The sequence below is a fragment of the Chelonoidis abingdonii genome, chromosome 20, assembly GCF_003597395.2.
Source record: "Chelonoidis abingdonii isolate Lonesome George chromosome 20, CheloAbing_2.0, whole genome shotgun sequence".
Lineage (NCBI taxonomy): Eukaryota > Metazoa > Chordata > Testudines > Testudinidae > Chelonoidis > Chelonoidis abingdonii.
This window is the reverse complement of record NC_133788.1, coordinates 14,061,618-14,080,235: the sequence shown is the minus strand read 5'-3', so window position 1 is coordinate 14,080,235 and position 18,618 is coordinate 14,061,618. Positions and strand designations below refer to the sequence as shown.

Below are 18,618 nucleotides of genomic sequence, written 5' to 3'. Positions count from 1 at the left end.
CAGGGAATTTATTTCTCTCTTATAACTAAAGCGTATCGGTGTTTGTTGTTGGTTTGTTTCCTTCCCAATGGACTGGCAACTGGAGTAGTCTTGGAAACCTACATATGAGATCACTGGCCCCATGGAATATGCTGCGATTCAGAACATAACCAGTAACTAAGACGTTTCCTTTGGGCATGATTCTGTTAGGCTTATGTCGAGCTGAAGCTCACTCTGCCACTAGTTCCATTCATTTCAATAGAACCGTTAGCAAAAATAAGGCACTACTCACAATAAGGGTGACAAAATGGGAACCTTTGTTAATACATTAAAATAATGACAATAATACCATTCTGTTCTGGAAGGTTTTGTGTGTGCAAACAAAGAGTTCGGGACTTCAGCGACATATTCTCCTCACACATATACCTACCACTGTTTTAAATTCCATTCCCCTTAAAGAGTGGGGGAGGAAATGATACCAGTGCAAAATGCATAATGGGAAGTTATGAGTTAAGAATATTAGCTCTTGGCTAAACAAACAGCCATCTCAGTTTAATCCTTCACAAATTAGTAACTGGTAACAGGGAACGGCTGTAAAAGGAGGATGAAGTGGAAAATCTGAGGGAAACTTTAGCTCTACCCATGTGCCTATCACACGCCCTCCTCCATCTTGTTCTTCCCAGTTACCTCTGTCAATGTTAAAACAGCCATTCTCTGTGTTTAAAATTTGTATTTCATATTTGTCCTCTTAGCAAACTGAAACCCGTGCCGTGCATTTCCTAGATCGGTCATTTATTAGTCTTTTCGGTGACATTTCTCTCAAAAATATTATGTGATATAATTAAGCATCAATTTACACCATTCAAGATCTTATTTAAAAAGGAAGTTTTGCAAAACCTTCAGAAAAAATGGAATAATTGATAAAATCAATGGGAAGCCATTCAAGTAACTGGCTGGTCGGGCTGGTCTAGGTGCAGTCAAGATTACAGCTTAAACAAACATTGGTTTATTGATTTTTTGTTTGTTTCTTGACAGATATAAAGAGCAGAAACTCTCCGAGGTCCAATCTAAAGTTTCGCTTCGATAAGCTTAGCCATGCCAGTTCCAGCACGGTACGTATCTGTTATCGTAACCAGACAGCGTACGACGCATGGGCTCACACACTGAACATGTTACAGCTCCAGCCGTCCACTATGTCTGAGCAATGCTTGGCTAGAGAATAGCAGCCACCGGGAGCCAATTGCAGCTCCCTGATCCTCAGCAGCAGGCAAGTGGGGGTCCTACTCTAGCTTCTGTAAACAACTTTACACCTGTGGAGAATCAGGTACAGCAGTTCAAGGCCCTGGGATACTTTGACAGGCTCCTTCATGCCAGGTGTAGGAGGGACAGCTAGCGCGGGAGGCAGCGGAGAGTTCCCAGAGCACAATGTGACTCTAGCAGACCAGAGACCGCAGCCCTCTGTCTAAGGGTCTAACTCTGGTAGGATATCTCACAGCAGCACACAGAGCGGGAAGACCACCACCACCAAACCTACAGAGGGGGCAACTCGCTGGTTGCTCCAGAACAGAACCTGAAGAGAGAAGTTAAGTTCTAGTCTGAGGCCAAGGAATGAGCATGGTTCTGTGTGTAAGCCCCATAACAAAAGGTACAGGGTCTCATATACACACACATCTCCCCTGGCGTGCCCCCCCCGCCCCCGGCCACTAAATCACATATGCTCCTAGCACGTTAAGTCTCTTACAATGGGTTCCCAGAGGCAGCATCATACATGCCAGTGTTGACACACACCAGCTCAGGAAATGCCAACGCCAGTCACCAGAGCATGGCACTCCCACATAGACTTCTCGGTTTCTTCGGGGGTCAGGTGGCTCAGTTGTGCAAAACAGGTACAATGTTACTTTTATGGAAAGGAAAAGAGAGGGCAGAAAAAGGGATTGGGAGAAGCAGCAGGGCCATTGATGGCCAGTCCCTGGGCGATATCCGCAGGGGTACCTGTCTAAATGCTTCCAAATCGTGAAGAACCTGTCTTAGAAAAGATGCCGATGACATTTTTACAGTTATTTTTTTCACTCACTCTGATACTAGCGATGTGAATCTAATTTCTGACGTTCCCACAAGCCTGTTCTGGAGGCCCGTCGGGGACACTTGTAGATCAAGTTAAGAAATACAGGAGGTGCAGGGTAAAAAGCTTTTTACACACAGTTGTCCTTTTATGTGTATGAAAAAAAATCTGTGTTCTGCTTTTGTCACCTTTTATATAGAGTCACTAGCAGGCAACAGACAACATGAACTTGTAAAAGGTAAGTAAGTGTTTTGTAAGATGATTGGTCCATTCCCCTCCAATGCAATTATAGCACATTGCTTTGGGTTTTATCTAGCATAGTTTTAAGAGTCCCAGTGGGGCTTCTATCATTCCCATTCGGGGCAATTGTTCGGTAGGCTAATAGCTCTCACTGCGGCACGGTCCACAGTTTTAGCTGTTGCATTGTTTTTTAAAGGAGGGGGTTAGAATTTTTACAGTGAGAATAAGGATACGTTTTGTTCACGCTCAGAACTGGAAAAAAACAGGCTGAATAAGTTGCTCAAACACCGCCCCCTGCCAAAAAAGAAAAAAAAAAAATCCCCCCGAAACATTTGGGCAGAGCTCATGCATGGAACTATTCAGCTCATCAGGTATGTATGTTTTACAAGCATTTAAAACATGGAATTGCAATGGGAACTGTTTTCCAACCCTTAGCAGTTTTTCAACTAATGGCTGTGATTACCTGAAGGAGGGAGGATCGAGAGGGGGTGGGTGGGTGGGTGTCTCAGTCTAGTTCTAAATAGACACGTGTCCACAGCAGAAAATGCCTCCATCGGAACTGGCAACAGCTCTGTTTCATGAGAGAAGTGCAGAGGTTTGAGTCTGGATATTCTTCTGGCTTACACGTGCCTCCCTCCAAGTCAAGCTTGAAATACACTGATGAGACACACAGGGAAGCTTGCGAGACCAATGTTTTTATTGCAGGTCTCGTGACAGTTGTGGCTTCTCTTAAGGCCCCAGCTCTTGGGAGTCCTGTTATTTCACAAAAACCTCAGCTTTAATTCAATTAAAAAAAGTTTCTAGCTCTCATAGTTGTGGTGAACAGCCTCAAACCCCAGAAGTATCCCACATTGTGTAATTTTTTAAAATCAGCCAATTTTTAAGCTAAACTCCTGCTTTGTGTGTGCTGACTTATGAGTTTTCAATACTTACGGTTAGCAGTGCTGCAACCTGTAACTCTTCTGTGGCTTCAGAGGGAGATGGAGTGGCTCGCACCTGTGAAAAATCTGGCCTTCCAGGTTAAGAGCTATCACTACCTTCAGCAAGTAATATGGGCCTGCTCCAAAGTCCGCTGACCTCAACTGAAAGGTTCCAATTGGCTTTGGATCAGACCAGACCTTTACTTGTAGGTGAACGTTTTTACAGCCTCTGAAAGCGGCACGTCTTATTCATACCGTCACTGATCCTTTCTTGAGAATTTTCTCCTTTATGAATATCTCAAGTTTTCATTCTCTTTTTCCCTTTTTTTGCAGTTTATTTCTGTTATAACAAAGGGAAAAATTGTTCTCTTCCAACATCAAATGGGAAACCATATTAGCTACACTAATAGCAACTGCCACGCTGCATTGTGAAATCTTCACCTATTCAGCTGTACCTTTAAGTAAGTCGAGAAGAAACTGCCATCTCGCAGTCATTTCTGTATTCTAACAAGAACCCATCTTTTCAGAACGGTAAGCAAGTTGCTCGACTCCCATTTTGTCTGACAAAACCCATCCTTGCACTGCAGCAGGAGATGCATTTTCCACCATGTACTTGAAGCAACTTCATCCTCTCGCTTGGTACTCTGAAATGCGTTAGCCTCGTGTGTACTGTAGTTATTTGTCCTAAGATGAGTGTCGTTCATCTTGTATAGCTTTCACTGGAAAAAGACAATTCAATAACAAATCCTGTTTCCCACAGGCTTTTTCATATCGCAACTCCGTGTCTATCAATTTGAGCTAGCATATGATTTTCCTTGTCCAGAAAGTAAGCAGGACAGACATTCTCTGTCATTTCAGGATGTCGCTGTGCTTTAGTTACCTAATGAAAAACAGCTTGCCAGTTTTTGTTTTTTAAGGGTGTGGGGAGCTTGTCAGGAGACATGCACAAGCTCTTTCAACTATATTTATTTGACTCTCAGCTTGGACAGGAGGGATTTCCTCTTCCTCCTCCTCACTTTGCTCTGATTCATTAGGGGATTTTGGAGACAAGCAAGGGCAAAAATCTGTGCTGCTGTAAATCAGTAGATATTTGACTTCAGAGAGGGACCGTGGATGTGGCCCCGTGCGTGAACTTGAGCAGTAACGTCTGTGGGCCTCTGTTCCCTTCCTCCTCGTTAGGGTAGGAACCGTCTCAGATGATGGGTCTGTTCAATGGCAAGCACAATAGGACCTTCAGGCACTCCCACACTAGAAATAATACTAATGGAGGCTCTGCCATTTTACAGTAGAGAATTTGGTCCTCGCTTTTTAGGAGGGCATATGGACTGGAGAATAGCCACTTGGCTGGAATCTATGCCCAGCAAGCAAATTACAAGCTTTTAAGAAGCGGACTTCTCATAGACTCATAGGTCAGAAGGGACCAATATGATCATCTAGTCTGACCTTCTGCACAAAGCAGGCCACAGAAGCCTACCCATCCACTTCAATAACTCGGACGTAGGTTAGGGGTTTTTATAGAAGTCTTCAAATTGTGGTTTGAAGACCTCAAGCTGCAGAGAATCCACCAGCAAGCGACCCACCCTGCAGGGGAAGTCGAAAAACCTCCAGAGCCTCTGCCAATCCACCCTGGAGGAAAATTCCTTCCCGACCCCAAATATGGCAATCGGCTAAACCCTGAGCACGTGGGCAAGGCTCCCCAGCCAGCAGTCAAGAAAGAATTCTCTGCAGTAACTCTGATCCCATCCCATCCAACATCCCATCGCAGACCACTGAGCAGACCTATCTGCTGATAATCCAAGAACAATTGCCCAAATTAGACTAGCCTATCGTATCATCCCTTCCATAAACTTATCAAGCCTAGTCTTAAAGCCAGATATGTCTTTTGCCCCCACTACTCCCCTCGGAAGGCTGTTCCAGAACTTCACTCCTCTAACCGGTTTTAGAACCTTAGTTTAATTTCAAGTTTGAATTCCATGTGTACGTTGATACCCCAGCGTAGCTTTGTGTCATAACATTAGCTTCTAAGTTTTAAATAATTCTTCCACTCCACCCTAATTATTCACGATTTCATTTTATATAGAGAAAGCACTATACACACGGAGCCCTTAGCCAGGACTAAAAGAAGAAGATACTGAGTTCATAAGGAGTTATCCTGGTCTCGTAGCGTCGCGACTGTACACAGTGAATATATTAAAAACGTGGAGAACAGAAGCGGCACCACAGTATCAAGGTGAGGGTTCAACGCAGGTAAGGTAGACAGTTTAGAGTTCAGCTGTTACTCCAGGAGAGAAACACTTGATGCATCCTAAAACCGCATTGCTTTTTTAACGGCCATATCGCATTGGCGGCTCATAGTCATCCTGCGATCAACCAATACCCCAAGGTCCTTCTCTCTCTCCTCTGTTGTTTCCAACTGATGCGTCCCCAATGTATATCTAAAATTTCTTATTATTAATCCCTAAGTGCATGACCTTGCACTTTTCACTATTAAATTTCATCCTATTACTATTACTCCAGTTTACAAGGTCATCCAGATCTTCCTGTATGGTATCCCGGTCCTTCTCTGTGTTAGCAATACCCCCAGCTTGTGTCATCCGCAAACTTTATTAGCACATTCCCGCTCTTTGTGCCAAGGTCAGTAATAAAAAGGTTAAATAAGATTGGTCCCAAACCGATCCTTTGAGGAACTCCACTAGTAACCTCCTTCCAGCCTGACAGTTCACCCTTCAGTACGACCCGTTGGAGTCTCCCTTTAACAATTCCTAATCCACCTTTTTCAATTTTTCATATTCAGTCCCCATCTTTTCCAATTTAACTAACAATCCCCATGTGGAACCGTGTCAAATGCCTTACTGAAATCGAGGTAAATTAATCTACCGCATTTCCTTTGTCTAAATAATCCGTCACCTTCTCGAAGAAGGAGATCAGGTTGGTTTGGCACGATCTACCTCTAGTAAAACCATGTTGTAATTTGTCCCAATTACCATTGACCTCAATGTCCTTAACTACTTTCTCCTTCAATATTTTTTCCAAGACCTTACATACTACAGAGACGTCAAACTAACAGGCTTATAGTTACTCGGATCACTTTTTTTCCCTTTCTTGAAGATGGGAACTACGTTAGCAATTCTCCAGTCGTACGGTACAACCCCTGAGTTTACCGATTCATTAAAATTCTCGCTAACGGGCTTGCAATTTCATGCGCCAGTTCCTTTAATATTCTTGGATGGAGATTGTCCGGGCCCTCCGATTTTGTCCCATTAAGCTGTTCAAGTTTGACTTCTACTCAGATGTGGTAATATCTACCTCCATATCCTCATTCCCGTTTAACATCCTTCCATCATCCTAAGCTCCTCATTAGCCTTATTAAAGACTGAGGCAAAGTACTTATTAGATATTGGCCATGCCTAGGTTATCCTTAAGCTCCATTCCATCCTCAGTGTATAGCGGTCCCACTTCTTCTTTCTTTGTTTTCTTCTTATTTATGTGGCTATAGAACCTTTTACTATTGGTTTAATTCCCTTTGCAATGTTCAACTCTACATGGCTTTTAGCCTTCCTCACTTTATCCCTACATGTCTGACCTCACTAAGGTAGCTTCCCTTGCTAATCCCACCTTTCTTCCACTCCTTGTAGGCTTTCTGCTTTTTCTTAATCACCTCTCTGAGATGCTTGCTCATCCAGCTTGGTCTACAACTCCTGCTATGGTTTTTTTCCCTTTCTTGGGATGCAGGCTTCCGATAGTTTCTGCAGCTTAGACTTAAAGTAATCCAGGCCTCCTCCGCATTTAGATCCACAAGTTCTGCAGTCCAATCCACTTCCCTGACTAATTTTCTCTGAAATAAGTGCTTGGGGTGTCTACCAGACGCCGGGATCTGATTGGATATGGATAGAGACCTCTTAAATTTTTAGTGAAGTAAACACCAAGGGAATGTGTGTGATCTGGGAACTGTCAACAAGTCCCGAGGTGAATTAATATACTCGAATGGCACCAAGGGGAGACTAGGGATGAGTAATTAATATGGGAATAGCCGTAGCATCTTCTTTCTGGCGATGTGATAGAGCGGATTTTGGAGATGTCTCTTCACACCACAAGTAGTTGAAGAAACTGTACTACAACGAGGCTGGATTGCCATTTAAGGATGTTAACTTCACTAAAAACAATTATTTATTTAGAGGTTCTCTTTATCTTCTTATTTATCCATATCCAAATCAGATCCCGGCGGTCTGTAGCACACCCCAAGCACTATCTCGGGGGAGGCTCTAGTAGCTTTCTTTCCCAGCGTGATCTTTGCCCAGACAGACTCCGTCTCGTCCATTCCCTCACTTTTTATTTCTTTACAGTTCACCTCGTCATTGACGTACAACGCTACTCCCCCACCTTGGCCTTTATTTCTGTCTTTCCTAAACAGCACATAGCCTTCAATACCCGTACTCCAGTCACGACTACTATGCCACCACGTTTCCGTTATCCCTATAATATCTGGTTTCACTTCCTACACCAGTAGCTCCAGTTCCTCCATTTTGTTACCTAGGCTCCTCGCATTAGCGTACAGACATTTAAATTTTTGGCATTTGGCTTCACTGACATTCTTTACCCTGTTACGCACAGACATTGTACCACCAGCATCACCTGTCAGTCTGGTATGTACACTACCCTTCCTCCTCATGTCAATTCTTTTGTCCACGGCCGTATCCCCTCTTACTTTGTTTAGCTCCCTCTCCCAGTTACATTCTGGCGTGGAGATCTCCCAACCATCTCCCCCAACTTCCTAGTTTAAAGCTCTCTTAATGAGGTCGGAGAGCCTCCGTCCTAGAAGTAAGTCTATTTCCCTCCTTACTTAGGTGAAGTCCATCCCGAGAGAACAGTCCTCTGTCCGTAAATGCTTCCCAATGACCGTACATCCCAAAGCCCTCCTTATAGCACCACTGCCCGAACCATCTGTTAATTGCTATAATCTTGTCACCGCTTTGTCGCCCTGCTCTAGGAACCGGCAGAATCCCACCGAAGATCACCTGGGCCTCGATTTCCTTGAGCGTCTTCCCCAAGCTGGCATAGTCCTCCTTGATACAGTCCAGCGAGTAACTAGCCGTATCATTCGTTCCCACATGAAGGACAATCAACGGATTCTTTCCCGCTCCCGCTAGGATCCTTTTTAGCCTCAGGTCCACATCTCGTATCTTAGCACCCGGCAGACAGCACACCCTTCTGTTTTCCCGATCAGCTCTAGTGGCAGGCCCGTCTATTCTTCTCAGTAAGAAGGAGTCTCCAATCACGTAGACCTGCCTTTTTCTGGTGCCAGTGTGATTTTCCGGTCCATCCCCTGCTCCCACTGGCCGCGAGTCCCCTCGATTCCTATTGACCCTTGCAATCCTCCTGCGGCTCATATTTGGTGTTGCCTCCATTGACTCCTCCCCTCCTTCTGCAGGACTAGCTCCTCTTCTCTTGTTCCTTGCCCTGTCTCCTTCAGCGATCACCTGCTATGCCCCCTCTTCATTTTCCAACCCTGCAAATCTGTTCCTGAGTTCTATTTCTCCTTCACTGGCTCTTCTTTTCGTCTGCCTGGTTCTCTTAGTCACATGCCTCCACCATCCACTTTTCCTCACCCAGCAGCCCCTCCTCAGAATTATTTGGTCCTGCTTCCATCTGCACATCTGAGCTTATCCCTTTGGCCCCCTCCTGTCTGTGTTCCATCATCTGCTCGAACCCCCTTCTAAACTCAACCAAAGTTTCCACCTGCATCATCTCCAGGCTCTGGATCTTTTCTTCCATCAGCTCTATCAATCAATCAGGTGGCACTTCATGCAGATGTAGCCCTTTTCAGGCACCCCCTCCAGGATCATGTATATGCCGCAGCTTCCACATCGAGTCATCCTCATTGTGTCTTTTGCTGCTACCTCTGTCTTGGTCATGGCCTCCCTGCCTTGTGCCTGGCGGTCCAAGCCACACAACACAGACCTCCTACAGGCACTGGGCTCCTGGCACCCCACTGCCCACTCTCTTCTCTGGCCTGTCGGTTCCCCCTGCCCCCTCCCCTGCGAACTCCCATGGAAACTCCCGTTACCAGCCCTGTTCGCAGGCGCCTGTGCCGCTGTCTGAGTGGCTGGCTGCCTATATAGGACCCCTAATCAATCAGGTAAGCCCCGCCCCCTAATCAGGGCTCAGCCACTCTCCCAGCACATGGCCCCTAGCAGCCTCCACCCACCCACCCACCACACAATACAATCCACAAACTACCAAAACCTGCTCCTCCAACAGAACTCCCACTTCTGTTTGTTTGTATAACCCATCTACTCAGAGGAAGTTCATCCCCTCTGCTGTGTAATTGAGTAGACATATGCTGTGGGGAGCGGCTGTGCAAAGTCAAACTAGGGCTGGGAAGAAGGGACCCCCCCATGTGAATAGAGACTGATGATGAATAAGCAAACGCCACCTGCTCATAACCACAAAACAACGCTCCAGTTACTGGTCTATATCAATCACCCTGGGGTAAGGCTGATTTCTGCAAACACACAAACAGGCCTCGTACTTGAGCAAGGTTCTCCTTTGCTTGGGAAGCAGCGGTGTGGTTCATATTTTTATGGGTGCTGTGATAGCATACAAGAGCCTGCAGAATGACCAACAAACAAACACAGTGCTCTTGGGAGACAGCACCAAAGATTCTGCATGTCACTCAATTAATTAGTTACGGAAGTTTGCCATTAGAAAAGGGATTAAATACGAATTGGAGAACAGTGTTTTAAGCTGTACAAATATGCAACAGATACAGTCTTGTGAGAAAAGAAAGAGTCAGGCCCCCTATCTATCTATCAATCAATCATATCATATCATATCATATATCATCTTTCCTTCCACTTTATGCTTCATGGAAAGCAATTTCACTTCCCTCACGTAGCGTCAGTAGTACACGGCCTTGTTAAGGAACAGCCCTTAGCTCACCTGCCACCTTTCAAGACTCAATTGCCATAGAGAAACTGCCAGGACCTAAGGGTTCCCATAGAACCAAATGTAGATGTTTAATCAATCAATCAAACAAACACCCGGGGTCCAAATGTATGGCCATTGCCCTGGACCTTAAGGGTACACTGGCATTATGGTGGTTGGCTACTTTGCACTGTGTGACTACTGCAAGGCAAGGGAGAGCCGAGTCAGTCAGTCAGAGCCCAGCTGTTTGTTTGTTTAAACATCTCCAATAGTACTGCAGGCACCCATTACATTAAAGAATAGGTGCTTTCATTTTATCAGCAGCTGAACTGTAGCAAGAGGGGAAGTGCTTAATATAATTTAAACACCTTTTCCCCTGCCCCAGATGGAGTGACTTCAGCTACAGCTGGGCAGGGGGGATTTTGACTACTACGTAGACCTCAAAAGCACCCACTGAATTTTGTGGGCCAGATCTTCAGGTGGGGTCAGCAGGTGATGCTCCAGTGACCTCAGTGGAGCTATGCTGCCTTACACCATGTGAGAATTGGACCCCACATATCAAATTTTAGTTTCATGTGAATGACTGTACAGTACCTGACTTGTTCTTCCAAAAATGGGGGGGGGGAAGATTGTGTAGTTTCTAGCGCAAAGAGTTGCTTTAAGCTTCTTTTCTGGGAAAATAATTTATCATCATTTTGTATGGAAGTACTGGTGGAGCTAAATGCACTTTTGTGGTCCTTTCCCCCTCCCTTGCATGACAGCTTGTTCATCATTTCTGGTGGTGGGTACAAGTAACTACTTTGATTTTGATATGAGGAACTCTAAATAACTATCGATTTCCATAAAATGTAGCCAGCTTCTTTTTTGTTTTTGGGTTCTTATGGAGGCCCCATCCAAAGCCTACTCAAGTTAAAGGGAGTCTTTCCACTAGAGGGCTCAAGGATGAGGCCCATTCTGGTAGCATGCTAAAAAGAATGTTGTCATTTTGCACAGTGCAAAAAGCATTTTTTTCCCTTCACTTAATCCAGTTGATTCGCTAACACTGCCTCATTAAATGAGGGGCTTCACCTGCCTGTGGAAAGAAAATTTTCATACTGTGGTGCCAGAGGTTAGGGCATCCACTTTTACATTTGAGGCTCTGAAGTGTCCCAAATGGGTATCTGGAGTCTAATTTGTGGATGTAAGTGCAGAATTAGGCACCCCTCCAATCACAATCATAATGTGACAGGAAAGTTTTAAAGACACATGGCCATAACAAATTGAGGAGCCGTATTTTCAAGCAGCCCACAGCAGGGGGAGTGCTTCCCACAGGCAAATCCCCCTCAGCTGGTACACTACAGTGTAGTTCCTTTGACATTAATCAAACTATACTGGCTCTACAACCTTGAAGGATCTAACCCCATGCTGGCAAAGTGCTCTGGTAACTTGGACGCAAGCTTGCCTGACCTTTGGAAAGAGTCTGTGTTTGCCTCAACCAAATTTCACAGTATGTAGAACCAAATGTTCATTTTCAGTCAGTAGCACGCTGCATATTGGTTTAATAAAACAGATACTTACTTACAGGTGCTGCTGGTGCCTGCATGTAGTTTGCCAATTTAAAATAAAACTAATTCCCATATAAGAGCTGGTAACTATAACAAACAGCAGAGGAATTAGACAAATTGTATTGATTATTTGTCTCTGAGAACAGAGAGAGTGTTTTTCTTTGAAATGACAGCTCTCTGAAATACTAGTAACAATCAACCAAAATTCTGAATATTTTCTCCTTTAATTTCTCTGAACAGAATTTAAATATTAAAAATGAATATTTTGTTTAAATAAGGAAAAAGCACTGTCTCAAGTCCTGTTTTGCAGCAGTATGTATAGATAGGTACAGATGTCTCCGGTTCAAAACATCTTAAAAGATTAGAGCTCGTGTGTGTACATATTTTCTCCACTCTTTCCCTTAGATATTGTTTGATTAATTTCCTTAAGCCATATACCAAAATGTCACCTGGTAGCTTTTTTTTTTTTTTTTTTTTTTTAACTTCTGGTTTGAGGTTTTCTTAGGGATTTCAACAGGTTGCTTTGATTCTACACAAGTCATTTTTAGCGTCAGTGTTGATCTCTGTAAGATCTTTCAGCGCAAGACATGATGTCTTGGGGTATTTCATTAGATACTGTGACTTTCCATAAAAGTTGTTTGAAGGCAATTCAAAGCCATGCAGATGGGAAAGTTTTTGAAAATAAGTGAGAGAAATACAGTGAAGTGGACTCATCTTCACAATATCAATCCCACAGAATTTCAGAGGAGGAGGAGAATTAATTAAGGTCGTCAGGTAAAGTTTTCAAAAGTACCCAAACATGTCAGGAGTTTAAGCCTGATGAGTCTTAGAGACTTTTTACCCCCTCATCAGTTGTGATCATGAAAGATCCCGTGGAGCATTTTACAAGAGTAGGGGTTTTAATGCTGCTGTCCTAGCCACATTTCAGTACAATTACCTTACCTTACTGTTCCCACTTCAAAGGAAGCAAACATTCTTCTTCACTTCTTGTCCGAAACTGCTGTGCTGCACCTTGGAGGCAGCTACACAGCACTATATATTGCAAAGTGTTTCGGGACAAGAACTACACAAGACAAGACATTAGAGGAAACCCTCAGTAGTTCTAGTTAATACACTAAATTCTAAGACCGTGCCATTTTTCAGTTGGAGTGAAAAATAGGATTCAAAAAGCAGAAACAAGATATTTTTGTCATTCTTTACACAGTCAACAAAAAATAGGCAAGTCTGTGGGCCGTAAACTCCAAGTGCAGATAGGAGGACAGTGTTCTGGTGTCTGTCTTACCACCTTGCACTGACTTTACTGTATTAACATGGGTACTATGGAAGTGCAAACAAACACTGTGTATTTGTTTAATTTCCATATAAGACATTCAGGGCCAGATCCTCAGCTAGTGTACATCAGCATAGCGCCACTGACTTCAATGAAGGCCTGCTCTGCAAGTTGGGAATAATTTTATTTTATGCTTTAACTTTTCCACCACTTATTTGAACACTAAGGGGAAGGAGTTCTCTTCTCCAATCTGCAGCACATACTGCACTTGTTACCTGCCTCAGACTTTCACAGCGGGCCCTGGAGAATCTAGACAGAGAAGAAGAGGGGGATTTTCAAAAGCTCCTAAGGGTGTTTGTTTGTTAGCAGCATGAGTCAAATTGAAAGTCTGTGGGGCTTGTGCTCCTAAGTTGTTGAGCCTCTGAACCCCCCACCCCAAATATGTAATATGCAACCAATCCCACAGTGAAGACAGGAAATCTCAAGTGCTGAATGGAATGCAGAATTCGGTCCTGCCTCTCAATATGCTGCTGTTCCAATAGCAGAAAGGGGATTGCTTTGCAACTGCGTACACAAACTTACTTACATGTACGTAAGTGCTTTCCTGCATAAGTAAGTCTCATTGAAATCCACAAAAAGCGTGGACCATAAAATGCTTTAAATATGTGCTTAGGTACATCTGCTTTTCTGCACTAGGGCTTTGGTTAATGTAGAGAGGAAGGGCTGAACAGTTAGCTGGTGTAAATGGACACATTAATGCCAGCTGAGGATCTGTGCTAAAGATTTTTCAGCTGATTATGAGAGGTACTTAGCACAGACAACTGCCACTGAAGTCAATGGACATTGTGGGGGCTCAGCACCTCTGCAGATCAGATCCTTTGATTGATGTGGCTTAAGTAAGTTCAAAATTCTGTTTCATTTCTAAATAATTAACATTTTTTTCTCCAAATCTTAAAGCATGCTTTCAATTTTTTTGGGTCATGAATGTAGTACTGTACAAAATCCTGCAAAGGATTTTCTAAACAATAGAATGTGATGAGAGGTAACAGTGTAGAAAAAAAATTTGTTAATGAAATGTATCTGACAAAAAATTATTTTTTTGGTAGAGAGGTGATGCGTTGTAGAGTTTCTGGTTACCTACATTTGTGTAAATAATGTACATTTAATTTATTGCTATGGTAGCACTGTATTTGTTATGTATAAAAACTAATTCTAAAGGTTCAAAAATGTATATTTTGTTGCTTAATCGTGTCTTTGCAAAGTTCACAATAAAAAAACATATTTTGTGCCTGTAAGCGTACCAGGATATCTGTGCACTGATAAACCATTTGGCTTCAACTGCCCCCTGCAGGGTTGCTGGTGATCTCCCTGATGTGGTTTCATGCTGGTTTACTTCCACAAATTACAGTGGAGTTAGTTATTCCTGCTTTATGAGATCAGAACCAATTTCCATCACCTGAAGCTCTTAAAATATACTCCGTAGTTATGACACTCTTTCAAAATGGAAAATTGATCCAACACACCATGGACCAAATTTTGTTCATGTATATTGGTGTAACTTCAGTAGAGTTACTCCTGATTTATTTTGTGTAACTGAGAACAGAATTTGGGACCAATTCAGGAAACCATTTAATCGTGTACTTAAGTTCCATTAAATTCAAGGGGACATAAGCATGTGCGTAAAGCTAAGTTCAGACTGAAGTGGGTACTTGGCCATTTAAAATCTGCCACTGAAGATATATATTAAACATACGCTATCACTTCCAGCTGCTAAGCAATATGAACGGCCAGTGCCTTCACTCAGTGTTAAAACAATGAACGAGTGCCCTGGCTTGTCATGAGCTCAGCTGACCTTAAATAGATTTCCCCATCCAGCAGTCTGTCAAATTGGGTGGTTCTCTCTTTTTAACATTGTGAATTATTTACTTTAGAAACCCCCACAGAAGTCAGTCATTATTAATCCATACTGCCATTTCCTGGCACCATGTCTCGATTAAGCTCCATAGAACTTGGAACAAGAGGTGAAGACTTTTTGCCCCTTAGGTTAAGAGCACCTCCAGTAACAAGCTTTTGACTATCAGTGCCCTGTAGATTGTCTATAGGTTTGTTTTCAGGCAGAAGCTGTCCCGCTTTAACCATACTGGTATCAAAGTGGTACCTGCCCCTCATGTGGTCAGTTACACTGGTACACTTTAAAGGTGTTTTATACAATAGGGTTAGGCCTCAGGCAACACGACAAGCAGACTTCCAGGTGGTAGAAATCACTGAAGTTCATTTGACTTTGCTAGAACTATACCAATTGAGAATCTGGCTCTTGTGTTCGCTCCGCTCCACTCCCCACCCATCTCCCCCGAGGTGAATTTATTTCACTTTTTTGAAGCAGAGCCCCTCTCCCTTCAAGACTAGTAAATAATTTAGCATGATACCTTGAAATAACATACATAGGTTCTTACTACTAATCAAACCACATGGAAGAAGGGAAAAGAAGCAGCTATTCAATTAGTCTAAAACATGCACATTACAATAACCACCTGGCATAGCTTACCTGGATTCCACCAACCTTTGAGCCCTTACAAATGTTCTCCCTCTGCTAGGTATGAAACTGGATTTTTGCTGAAACTCGTAAGGCCTCATTTAAATCTCTGTAGTTTGGAAATTCAGTTGTAATGTCCCAGGTCCTTGCCTCCTGGAGCGAGCTCTCAGGAAAATGTCTGGTGGCCACAGGAGCAGTAAAGTGTTCCTACATCTTCAGTGAACAAACCACAAAAGAAGATTAGCTAGTGTTGCTCAAGCTTCAGGCATTACTCCACTGTCCCTGCAACTTTATATCTTCAACACTGTAACAAGAGGGAAACAAAACCAGGAGGCAGAATAAATCTTCCTTGATTTATACCTCAAAGAAAATACAGTGGTAAGTGTCATGGGGAGTATTACACCACAGTCTCTTCTATCCTTTGGGATGCGGCAGGCAGAGTCCAAAGCACTTCAAAGCTGGGATTTTTGAGGGAGCCAAATGGTGACTGGTGTCTAACTCCCTTCTTCTCCCTCAGCTTAAAATGATGAGGATTAATTGTTGCTTTGCACTAGAATCTACAGCAGGGGGAGCAACCATGATGTACACTGGCCCAGGTGGGGGCTGTGTGCCTCAGGCAGAGATTCTGGGGTGCACTGTTGCTGTTCCACCTGTAAAGATGTTTCCCAACTGCAGCATCCCATGCAGTGGGTCAGCATGAATGGTGTGGGGCCCTAGGCCTGGTGCTAACCAGGGGCAGTTCTTGTTCTCCTTCAGAGCAAGGATGGTGACTAGGAAAAGGCTGGGGGAGCCTCCTTCTCCCAGGAGCCAGCACAACCTGGTTTTCATAAGGGCACTGTGTAAACAGAACTTCAAACCTCATCTGACCTACAGTGGAGATGCAATCCTGTCCTCATTCAAATCAATGGGGGCCAGGATTTCACTCTGAAATTTCAGTCACTGGGTCTGAAAAGTCCCAGGGTGACTCGTACTGGAGTAAATGCAGCTACACCTGTGGATAAAATCCAAGTATATAGACAACCTTTCCATGCAACTCTATGGAGTGGACGGTGCGAACCAACCTGAGCCCAAACTAAAAACAACATTCGCATGAACCCTTGTCAAACACAACTGCAGGCCTCTGTTATAGAGCTAGCCAGGAAAAAACCAGGGTGGGCATATTGAGACCTGAGGAGTAACAGATCCACAGAGCCCACGCCAGAGATTAAGAAGCAAGTCAAACAAATCAGAATTTGAGTTTCACTTATGTGGCTTTATTGCTGTTAAATGTTTGTTTAATGACCCCTTTGCATTTAAGAAAGCCAGCAAGCAGATTGCTTGATTCAGATTTGCACAAGTACGGTACATTCTAGACACCGTGACTTCAAGCTCTTCCACGTACAGCCAGACAATGTAAATGACTGCCAGGGACCCAGGGAACTTTAAAATTCAAATACCTTTTCTCTCCAACCACTTCCCACCCTTATAACCAACCTGCCTGCATGCAATCACCATTTTCAAATACCTGGGACTAAAAGGTAAGATTTCCAATGTGCTAGAGGATGATCAGACAGTCTATTTCAGATGGGGGGGAGGGGGAGTTAATTCTAAAGCTGTGGGGTCTGCACAGAGAATTGCTCAGCCAGTAGCCCCCTAGGACTCCAGCCCGTCTGCTCATCTCAAGGACAGAGTCTCAGGTAGGTTGATCCTTAAGCCATTTTGCCCTTCATCGGTCAAAATCAATACCTTAAATGTCACTTGGAAACCCAACAAGCAGCCCACAGGGATGCCAGGGCATTGGTGGAATACTTACCAAACAGGCTGCCACGTTCTGGCAACAGCTTCCATTTCTGGTTTGTTTTCAGGTGTAGAACTTAATTCTTGCATATGCACATAATTTACATTTTGGGCACTGGCTATCTTCAACTCCTCAAAAAGAAGCACCGCTATAAAAACCATGCCTGAGCAATGGCACGTACAGCCTGCTGCCACCCCATTTTGCATAAGTTTCTGTTGTCCTACAAACTGTGTCCCCAAGGCAGATGTGAAGGATACTAACCAGTGAGCAGGCAATGGATGGCACAAGTTAGAACAACAATGGTGTGAGGGTATTGTCTGCCTGTTAAATAAATTAAAGCATTTCTATAGCTACAAGAGAAACATTAATAGGACTAAGCAGGGCAAAGACACGTTTGAAGCTATGTGGAAGGCTAAAGCAGAGAGCTACAGGAAAGTTGTTTCAGATGGCAAATACTGCAGAGAAGGTGCTCAAACCAGCAAGGGTGGAGGCAAGACAGAGGGAACAGAGTAGAACTCTTGCTGTTCATTTACTAGGATAAATTACCTGAGCACCGATGTTGCTTTAAAAAAACCCCACCACCACCCGTAAGCCCCCAGCCATAACAATCCTAACATGCAAATACAGGACATCTGATTGACGACTGAGAAGTATTGGTGAAAACTCCTGGAGGTCATAAAGCCAGATTCTCCACCACCTCGCACCTTGTGTAGCTTTTTTTACCCCAACGGCCTGGTCTATATAGATCCACACCCCCACCTATAGCTAGGTCGACAGGAGAATGCTGCCATCAACCTCATTACCATCGCTTGGTGTTCTTACAGCGACGAGAAAAAAAAAATCTTTTCATATCTTACAGCTAGCTATGCTGCTATCACTCCCATAGTATAAACTTGGCCAAAATCCGTGCAAAATGCTAGTAAATGAGACTGGGAATATTTCATACCGAATCTACATTTGTGTAAATGATTATACAAGGAGCAGGGCAATGAGGAATCTGGTCCATAATTTTAAAGGATCTTATCTTATCTATGGCCTTGTACGCATACAAGTTGTATTCTATTACCTATAGCAGCATACAGTATTACAATCCCCCCTAGTATGGATGACGTTATTTTAGTGCATCTTATTTCCATGTGGTAAGGGGACTTGGTGTCTACCGACGGGACTGTACTGGCATAACTACCAGCTGCATTAGTTAAAAAGAAAAATTCATACCACTAACCAACACTCATAGCAGTACAAAAAAATCATGGTGTGCAGAGCAGGCTCAACTTTTTCTTGCATTCATTCGTTTTCTGGCCTCAACTTTGCAACTTATGTGTAACACACCCAAATCAGAATTCTCCACTCCCACCAGCCGTAGCTT

The 18,618-nt window shown here is 43.6% G+C and overlaps 1 protein-coding gene across 7 annotated transcripts in view; it reads left to right on the top strand.

The window, feature by feature from the left end:
* Positions 1–2,545, top strand: part of RAP1GAP2 (RAP1 GTPase activating protein 2) — a 247,948-nt gene extending 245,403 nt beyond the window's left edge. For all 7 annotated transcript variants that reach the window (XM_032779454.2, XM_032779450.2, XM_032779451.2 and 4 more), the window contains 2 exons: positions 1,015–1,091; positions 2,241–2,545. In XM_032779454.2, coding sequence (XP_032635345.1) covers positions 1,015–1,091; positions 2,241–2,249 — 86 coding nt within the window. In that variant the 3' untranslated portion in view covers positions 2,250–2,545. The remainder of the gene's footprint in view (positions 1–1,014; positions 1,092–2,240) is intronic.
* Positions 2,546–18,618: the final 16,073 nt, after the last annotated feature.